Source organism: Condylura cristata, unplaced genomic scaffold, assembly GCF_000260355.1.
Source record: "Condylura cristata isolate star-nosed mole 26May11 unplaced genomic scaffold, ConCri1.0 scaffold00006, whole genome shotgun sequence".
NCBI classification, from domain to species: Eukaryota; Metazoa; Chordata; class Mammalia; order Eulipotyphla; family Talpidae; genus Condylura; species Condylura cristata.
In genome coordinates this window covers 41488489-41498861 of record NW_004567107.1, presented here as the reverse complement: position 1 = coordinate 41498861, position 10373 = coordinate 41488489, and the positions used below count along the sequence as shown (strand labels likewise).

The window sequence follows — 10373 nt, the reverse complement described above, 5'->3', positions numbered from 1 at the left end:
CAGTGGGGGAGGGAAATTCACTGGACTATGGTGATGGCACATGGGTGATTTGGTGATGGGAAGCCCAAGGGGATTGCAACTGAGATGGAAAAATGCACAAAAATATGTAAAAATGTACTATTATAAAATAAAAAATAAGAATAAATAAATAAAAGTCTAAAAAATAAAACAGTGGATTGAAAATACATTGCCTTTTCTTTTAAAGGAAATTTTAAATTTTAAGTTTTAAAGGGGCTTTGGTTATCCTTTTATATTATGTGGAAACATATTTCCTTTATGTGCACATATTTATTTAACTGTTCAGATATAGGTGAGTGTGAATTATGAAGAGAACATACTCCTGCCAGCCATTGTGATAGAATTCACTGTATGTAGGAGTGAATCATGCTGATTCTTGAACTTTCCAGTTTGTTCCTGGTTTCTTAAATCCCATTAATACATCTCAAACTTGTCAATCTAGAGATCCTGATTTTTGGTTTGGCTATTGTCATCTGTGTCAGGATTACAGGGTTGTAACCATAATGTCTGTGATGTAGATATTTTTTCCTTAATGTCAGATTGTATTTTTTTTTTTAAATAGGAATCACAGTAGAGCTGATAGATCCAAATTCATGTTTCTTTTGGAAGGCTCTTTATGTACTGCACGGATACTTTTATAACAAAACTTGTTGCAGCTTCTCTCATATTTTCTTTGGACACAATTGGTGAGCTGCACTTGAAGACTAATTGTGTTTAAGTCTTTAGACACAATCTTACTTTTTAACTTAAGATGATGCTTGTCAACTTGCCCCCTTTCTGAACACTCTATTAGGCAGCCATTATATTTGGCTATATTAATAGCTCAAAATTCCCCCAAAGGATAGAGACTTGTAACTGTAGAGAATATTCAAAAGACTATTTGTTGAACAAATGAATTTACTGTGGGCTCTGAAAGACCAAACAACCGAGATATCCAGGACTCAAATAACACACAGATGGATAACATGAACCACTGCTGGCAGCCTCTGAGAACTCAGAGGGAATTGGAGAGGGGCCAGGAGACTAGAGCTGGGTAAATATTATCCAGTAACTTTTTTTTCTTTGAAGTATGTTTGAGAATTTTATTCTATTTCATTTTTTGGTGAGAATATTTAAATTCTACTCTCTTCTCATATTTCAATCATACAATATAGTGTTTCTCAAATAGTCACTGTGTTATATATTAGGTCTTTAGAACCTTATTCACTTTATTCCTCAAATTTTGAAACCTTCTACCAACCTCTCCTTATTTCTCCCACCCCCTAACTCCAGCTAACCATATTTTCACTCTGATTCTATAAGTTTGACTTCTTTTGTTTTAAGGTTTTAAGGATTTTGCATGTAATAGAGGGCAGTTTTTGCCACATAGTTTTTTGCCTCTCACAATCTGGCCTGTTTCATTTAGCATAATGCCCTCAAAGCTTATTCATGTTATTGCAAGCAGTAGGATTTCCTTCTTACTCATGACTGAATAATATTCCATTTTGTGTAAATATGTACATATACACATATTGTACACAGCACATATTTCTATATGCAGTATATACACATGTGTGTAAATGTCTATGCACATGTGTTATGTGTACACATGTACCTTATATATGTACATAAGTAAATATTCATGCTCTCACCTTTATTCATCCATTGATAGACATTTAAGCTGCTTTCATTCCTTGGCTGTTATGAGTAATGTTGCAGTGAATATGACAGTGCAGATATCTCTTCAATATCCTGTTTTCATTTCCTTTGCAATGTATGCAGAAATGGGATTGTTTAGTTATATGGTAGCTCTATTTCTATTTTTTGAGGAACCTCCATAGTCTGTTTTCTCAACTGCTTTCTGTGGGAATGTACTAACTTAATTCCAACGAATCGTGAACATAAATCCCTTTTTCTCCACATGTTCACCAGTACTTGTTATCTCATCTTTTGATGATAGCTTTTCTAACAAGCAAGAAGTAGTACTTCAACATGCCTTTGATGTGTATTCTCTTTATATATTGTTAAAGTTCTTTATATATTTTGGATATTTGATTCTTATCAGATATATAATTTGCAGTTTTGTTTTTTGTTTTTGTTTTTTACCACTCAATAGATTATCTTTTCATTTCTTGATCTTTCCTTTGTTCTACAGAAGATGTTTAGTCCAATGTAGTCTCATTTGTTTGGTTTTGCCTTTGCTTCTGGTGTCAGATCTGAAATAATTTTTGAGATTGATGCTAAAGAATTTATTTCCTTTCTCTCTCTCTTTCTCACTCTCTCTTTCTCTCTCTCTCTTTTAGCTTTATGGTTTTAGATCTTCAGCTTAAATGCTTAGTCCATTTGCAGTTTTACTTTTTCATTGTGGTCTAAGAAAGTGGCTGAGTTTTATTTTGCATTTTACTAACCAGTTTTCCCAAAACCATTTATGAGAGCCTCTCTGTCCATTCTCCATTACTGTTCAAACTCAAATAGTGTGATGCCTCCAGTTTGTTCTTCTTCAAGGTTGCTTTGGCTATTTGGAATCATTCGTGATACCATACAAAGATAGTGTTGCTTTTTTATTTCTGTGAAGAATGTCATTGGAATTTCGGTAAGAGTTGCAATATATGTTTGTTGCTTTAGGTAAAATGAAAACTTTTAACAACATCCGGTCTTAGAATCCCTAAGTACAAATTATCTCCACATTTGTTTGTGATTTTAATTTTCTTTATCAATGTCTTACATTGTTCTTTGTAAAGATCTTTGTGTTCTCCTTGGTTAAATATTTGATAGGTATTCCTTTTTTATTTTTAAAGATTTATTTTTTCGTGCAACCAGAACTGGGGTACAGGCCAGAGGCACGGAGCAGTGAGAGGATTCACCAGGAACAGAGTGGGGAGCAGAACAGTCAGATCATGGAAGTATGCTTTTGAGGGGAGCAGTGGTTGGGTCAGGAGATGTCTGCGGCGCCATGTGGATCACCTCTGGGGTAGGCAGGGATCAAACTCATGCGGAAGTGGCTTTAGCTTCTTAGTGTTGCGCTTTAACCCGCTGCACCACCAGGGAGGGCCAGTATTCCTTTTAATGCTATTATAAATAAGGTATTTTTCAGCTATGTTGTGTAAGAGTGGGAGAGAAGGTACCCTTATCTTACTCCTGATATTGGAAGAAGTGCTTTTCCCAGAGTCCCAAAGTTTACCGATGGGTTTTTCATATATTTCTTTTCTTAAATTAAGGTACTTTCCCTATATGTACATGTGTATGTATATGTATATGTATATGTATATGTATATGTATATGTATATATTATGCTACAGCTTGTTGAATTTTTATTCAACAAAAGTTTAAAATATTTTAGATTTTTATGTATTGCACAATGTATTTTAAAGGCAAAATAATACAAATACAGGAAGTTGCAGTTTAATAGACTTCTGTTTGACCCCTAGTAGAATTAGATAAGCAAATAATTAAGTCCAGAGTTTAAAGGAACTTAACGAAAAACCTCACTGAAATTAAGATCTACTAAGTCTCTGATGTCTCTAAGAACAAGTTATAGAAACAAGCAAAATAAGACTACAGTTAAAGAACTTTGTAATTTTGTGTACATGTGAGCAATTTATATGAAAAATATTGACAAATGAAAAGCTAACAATATATTGTGCAGTAAAAAAGCAGGTTGTAAAGCAATAACTGTATTATAATAGTGCTATAAATAACATCAAGATAGATAAAAAGACAAAGGAAAATTGCAGAGAGATTTCATCCTAAAATATCATAAATGATTTTATATGGAAAAAATTTTTCCTTCCTGACTTTCTTTTCTTTATTTCTAAATGTCCTATGCTTAAGTTATGTACAAATTATATCTTAATTATGAAAGAAAATAGTCAAAAAGAAAAAATCACAAGAGAAAAGACATGTTCATTAATTTATTGATTTAATGTGTGGGAAAGTGTTATGAAGGAGTGATGTCTTTTTGTTATAATTGTGAATTCTAATTATATAGATATTGCCATGTTATCTGGAGTTCTCAAAAATATATTGTATCAGAGTCATCAAAGATGCCGTTAAAATACAGTTACTGTACTGTGCTGATACAGTAGACATGGATTGGAGCTTTGGAGTCCAACCACAAGGAATTGATTAAATCATGGTACAATCCAAAAAACAAAAACCATATGTGCATTTACAACTAGGTAGATAAAACTACTTAATGACTTGGGCAGTCATTCAAAGTATTTTAAAAGAAATTAGATGATTACAAAATCAAATGGTGCAGTTTTATAATGAACAGGAACTTTGCACACATACCCCAAAATAACATGTACCAAACATTAATAATAATTATTTGTCTAACAGGACTTTTTTTTTATTGGTTGCACTTTCTATAGTTTTACACTTTTCATAAGTTGATTTTATGATCATAAAATCATTGTTTGCATCCTTTCCTTTAAAAGCTCATAATTACAACAGGAGATGTCATGATGAAGATCAGTTTTTTACCAAAGAAATATTCTGTTTTCATGGAAAAGAAATCCATATGAGAACAATAGGTAGGTGTTGGAATGAGTATTTATAAACATATAAAATTTCAATTATTTAGGATACATTGTAAATTAATCTTGATTTATATTTCCATCAAAAAAATTCCTCCCTTTGTCCATCTTAAAGTTTCTTTGGAATAAATGGCATTCCCTTGAGGAGGAGGGACTGCAGTTAGGTAGATTTATACACTTATTCCCAACAAGATGTTCTTTTCACCTATCTGTCCCATTTGGGTAGCCCCAGGGATTCACAGTGCTGCTTCATCAATTAAAAATAGTTTCACCAAGTTAATTAGCCATTTCTGCAAATTTAATGAATTTACATATAAAACCTATTATTAAATGACTGTTTCATTAACAATATGTTCTGGAGATGAGAGATTTTATAACTCTTAAATCATGCCCTAAAAGAGTTCAATAGAGATAAAGAAACGAATATTTTAAGAAATTGATAAATGCAGCAAAATATGAAATATAATGGGTGAGCTGAGAGTATGGGATTCAAGCAAAAGTTCTCATTCCTGAACAACACATGTGAACTGACTCTGGAGACTTTTGAACAGATACCTTCCCTCTGCTACCAGAACATTGAATTACCAACATTCACGCTTAAAAAAAAGTTTTCCAGATGGTTCTGGTCTATTGACAGTCTCTATATTGTAGTAGTTAATGCTGCCTGTGAGTGTTCTACAGTACAACAGTGAAGAAATGCTGATTGAACTAAATCTCAGAAAATTAATAGATGTGTAACTAAGACCCTTGGCCTCTAGGTGTCTCAGAGCTGGGGAGCTTCGTTGAGGCCCACCACCCGTGGACATTCCTGTTCTCCTTCCCACAGTCCTCAGGTGATGCCAACTCTGGCCATGGCTCCCTGGAGCCAAAGGTCCACCAGCCTGCCCTGGCTGGGCTTTACCCCCTTTGATAGCTAGTGCTAGTATTCAAAAATGGACCTCTCAGCTACAAATTAAATGGACAAGTTAGGTGCTAGCTAGATGGACCAGTCAGGTTCAAACTCTTTCCATTACTTAATTGTTGGATTGAAAAAAATGGACAATGAGCTAATTTGGTACTAAATGTTCCAATTAGATGCTTAGGATTAAAATGTGTAGATTCAGGGTTATAGGGTAGAGCACACTGAAGGGATTATAAGGCAGAACAAGAGCCAGCTTGATTCAGTCTGCTCCCAGCCTCGGAAGGGAAAAAAAATTTGTTGAGCCATCTTCAAAATGAAGTATTCTGCTCCAGGCCTCTGAAGAGAGTTGGGCATTGAGCAGTCTACCTCCATGGATTTCTCCAGATTTCCTAGACTTCTAGACCTCCACACTTTCATAGACTTTCAAAGAGATCCGGCTGCTGTACCTGCCTATGACCCTGCCTCTGACATCCCCTGCAAAGACACAGTCAGACTCAGCCCATTGTCTCAAAAACTTAACCACAGATTCTAGCTCTCCAGTACCACCTTCTGCTGCTGCTGATGAACTGTTGCTCTCTGGTTCAGCATCTCGCTCAGCCTTCAGACTGCTATTGTAGGTGACTACAGTGTCATCCCACCTTACACGAGCAGCCTTTGTTTGGGACTTTGGGTACTATGGGACACTATTTGTGGTGAGATAGCTGGTCACTTGTTTCCTCAAAACTCCTTCTTTTCCCCAAACTCTTATTTGCTAAATAAGCCCTGTTGCTGAGCTTGAGTGCAATTGAGTGGTCTTGCAATTGTGCAAATGAGTAAGAACCCACTGACAGTGACCTGTCGCTCATCTTACTTACTGTCCCTTAGCTCTGTTGTAGCTCTTTTAAGTGTCTTTGTGTTCTGTTTTTGGTTCTGTTTCAGTCATTTGTGAGCACTGTATTTGTACTGTTTTGAGAATTTGATGCTACAAGGTAATCTAAGCAGAAGATGCCAGTCTAGAACCAGGTTCACTTGTTAACTTATAAATGCTTCAGCATGGTGGGAGGGCATCGAACAGATGCTGTACGGCGAGGAAGAGAGGCTTTGGAGGGCACACAGGCAGCACTAATGTGGATATAAGGTCACAATGCCAGTGAGAAGAACTTGTAGGTAGTAAGGACCATGTTGCATAACATGCATGGCATTTCCAAGACAGAAGTCAGGTAATTAACAACTGTGTATGCTGCATTAGTAATATCACTTCTGAGGCTTTTTGAGCTTTTGCTTATATATATTTTTAATCAAATAATAGAGAATGCATTCCCTTGTGTTTACATATCTCTTGTTATTTATTTTACCTTTTCTCTATATGCCTAGAGAATACTAAATGTGAAAAATAAGACCATGTCACTATAGTGGAATGAGATTAGATATGTGTGTGTACATATTCATTTATATACATGTATATTTTGGATTCACATGTGTACATGTTTCCTTGTCATCAACAGTCACTTTCCAGAGCACCTATTAAGAATAAGCCTATGAACTTTGCAAGCCCAGTACCAAGAAAGTTTAGTGAGCCCAGACTCTTGTTTCATTGTGCTCTTGCACTTGACATTTCTGAATGCAAATATGTCTGACAAGTGTAAATAAGGGTGTCACACATCAGAGCAGTATCCATTTCCACCTGGCCATTCCTTATCATGCAGGTGTTTAGGGATGAATGTGCCACTTTAATCTTCCCGTATCTTGTAAAGAGTGCAATGGTGAGTTCTAGTTCTGTGGCTTCTAAGTTTTACAAATTGATCTACTTTTTTCTGCTTGTAGAATTCAGTGCATTTTCAAATACCTTGAAGAGATGCTGGAATGAGAAAAAGGAATACTCGGTGTTTAGCCAGCGGACAGAAGAGGCATCAGCCGCACAATACTTCCAGGTCAGGAACGTTGCCCCAAGGGAGTCAGCTTGTTTTGCGTAACACACACCTGAGCAGGCCAGTAAGGGAGAGGAAATAATTGATACAGAACTGCAGTGGTTCTCAAAGTGTGATCCCCTGAGCACGAGCAGCAGCTGCATCTGAAGTGGAATCCTCCCTTTGTTATTTATCAAACTGTCAAATTGCTGTATTATTCTGAGCCTCAGTATCTTCAGCTAAGGAGTATAATTCCTCTGATTGTTGTGACTATATAATTTGATTAGTTTGTGGCATATCTGGCTACCAAATGGTGGCAATTGCAACGATGATATTTATAACTGTCACTGTTTTGAGTGTAACCCCAATAACTTCCCTCATAAGGGTACTTTCTTCCCCACCCTACCTTCACCCAGGATTTCTACCCAGTTTTATTTTCCTTCCATGGTTGTTGGGACTCGGTGGGATCACCCCTTCTGGCCTGGCCTAGTCCACTTGACTGATACTTGCTTGATCAGCGCTCTCTTTGGGAAGGGACTTAGGCATCCTTTCTGAAAGATCTAAACCTGAATCTGTTATGTAGAACAGCAGTCAAAAATCCGGGATCTGTTTACAGTACTAATGTGGACATATCACCCTGTCCCTCAGAGCTTCAATTCCCCTGCTCAGACTTCTTGGACCATGATGGATATAATAACCAGACACCCACAAAGATACAATCTTGTAGGTTGCTTACTCTGCTTCTCCTTTTCCCCTTACAGTTTTATGGCTGTATTTCCCAGCAACAGAACATGATGCAAGATTTTGTGAGGACAGCCACTTATCACAGAGCCATCCTTCAGAACCACATTGATTTTAGAGACAAGGTAATGTCAGCACCAGGTTATTAACCTCAAACCATATTAAGAAATCTTGTCAAAAACTAGCATTAAAATTAAACTTCTGTAGAAAGTTCATATGACCCAGATATCTACTCAAAACAGAAATAACCCAAATGCTCACCATTTCAAAATACGGATGAGCTTATATATTATAATATTATAGTATAATATTGTGAATTTCAGATTTATATTATCCATTTAAAAAGAATAGAATGCCAATACATACTTCAGTGTGGATGAACTACTAAGTCCTTATGCTAAGTGAAAGAGCTAGTTACAAAGACTCATACTATGATTCCATTCATATGAAATATCAAGCAGTGGTTGTCAGTGGTGGGGGAAGGGGAAGCTATATAAGGTTGCTTTTGGGGGTAATGAAAGCAACCTCAAGAAGAAATGATTGTACAACAAAGTGAATGTATTTAATGACACTGATTGTATATTTTTTATGGGTAATGGTTAATTTCATGTCATAAATTTTACCTCAACAAAGAAATTAAACTTTGAGTGATGGGAGCTCAAGAGTGTCACTGTATTTTGGTGCATAGAGCAAGTTAGTAGACTTATTGCTACATATTGAGTTAGTTTACTTCAATTATTTTCATAGACTCTACAAGTGCCTGCATTTATTTCCTTCACAAAGTGGATCTGAACGATGAATGATTGGTCACACATTTATTCAAGTGTTAACTGATAATTCTCCTATCTGTTAAGTAACCAGCATTCAAAATACACTATATATAGCTCATCTCAGAGATAAGAGCATTGGTCAGTGAATCAGCTATTGTGGGATTTAGTCCCCAATTTTCCACCAAACTGAGTGTGTAGTCTTATGCGCAACATTAAGCTTCTTCAAACTTCACATTATCTTCTACTATCATAGTAATTGCAGGTCTATGGTCATTGCGATTCACAACCTCAATTCCTCAGGAATCTTATAGGACAAAATTGGAATAATAAACCTAATGACTTCTCATTTTCTGTGTCCCTGCCTATTTGCAAATTCACATAGCTGCTCTTTTCAGTAAGAGTCTAATTTTTTAGCCCTTATTTCTGTGCAGTCCTCATGATGTGCTTTGATCAATAGATTATGTGTAAGTTTTAGAGTTGGCTTAGCTGGACTTGTGGCTTCTGTTCTCCTCCTTTTGGAAGCCTGTGATCACCATATTGAACAGAAGTCCAGTTTAGTCAGTTGGAACTTGCACATGGAGGGGAACTAACTCCATCAACGGCCAGCATCAACTGCCAGACCTATGAATTAAAATAGATTATAGACAATAATCTTGGACTATGTTGGACCTTCTAGCCCATCCAACTCTCCAGCTGAATCCATAAATCCTGGAGTTAAGGCAAGACTGACCAGCCCTACCACAGAATTGGGGGAAATCATAAATTGTTTCCAGTGTAAGCCATAGAATTTTGATGTGGCTTGTTATGCATAGGCAGAAATAGCTAATTAAAGCAAAGAGAATATACATGAAAAAATAGTGATAAGCAGATAGAAGTTGATTTGCCCATGATTTTCATCCTCTGTCATTTCCATTCTGCCATTGAGTCTGTCAGAGAAGTTTTTATGTGGTTTATTTTATTTTTCAATTCCATAATTTCCATTTGGCTCTAGATTATCTTCTTTTTTCACTTTCTAGTTTTCCACTGGTTTCAGTGGTGTTCATTATTTTTCCTGTGCTTTTTATAATAATTGCTTGAAAGTTCTTGTTAGAGTCTAACATCAATGTCAGAACTGTGTTATTTCAGTTGTTTATCTTTTTCCAGATGATTGATATTTTTCCTGATTCATTATATGCCAAGAAAACTTTTATTGTATTCCATATGTTTTTAATATTGCACAATGAGACATCCTGTTGTTTAAAAGTTAGGATGAATGTTGATATTTTGTTTTAAAAAAACAAAAAGGAAACATTTTCAGTGGTCATCATTCAACCTGGTTAGGTTTTTTACTGCAGGCACCATGCCACTAGTTGGTCTTCTGAGGTCTATGGTTCCTATTTTATTAATTGTTCAGTTTTCAAAGCCTTGGCAGGGCTATTAGAATCTGCCCTCTGTGTGTCACCCATGTGTTAGTCTGGTACTTTGTGGGAGGTCTCACATGCTAATTAAGATCAGATTCACACAAACAGTGGTTAAGTTGAGGTTGAGACCAGAAATTCAT

General features: G+C 36.0%; 1 protein-coding gene across 1 annotated transcript in view; it reads left to right on the top strand.

Annotated features, from left to right (window-relative positions):
- The window catches only part of LOC101634294 (histone-arginine methyltransferase CARM1-like), a gene marked incomplete at its 5' end in the record, with an annotated part of 146709 nt that overhangs the window by 39811 nt on the left and 96525 nt on the right, over nucleotides 1–10373 (top strand). Inside the window, 2 exons of the mRNA XM_004678001.1 lie at nucleotides 7240–7346; nucleotides 8084–8188. Coding sequence (XP_004678058.1) covers nucleotides 7240–7346; nucleotides 8084–8188 — 212 coding nt within the window. The remainder of the gene's footprint in view (nucleotides 1–7239; nucleotides 7347–8083; nucleotides 8189–10373) is intronic.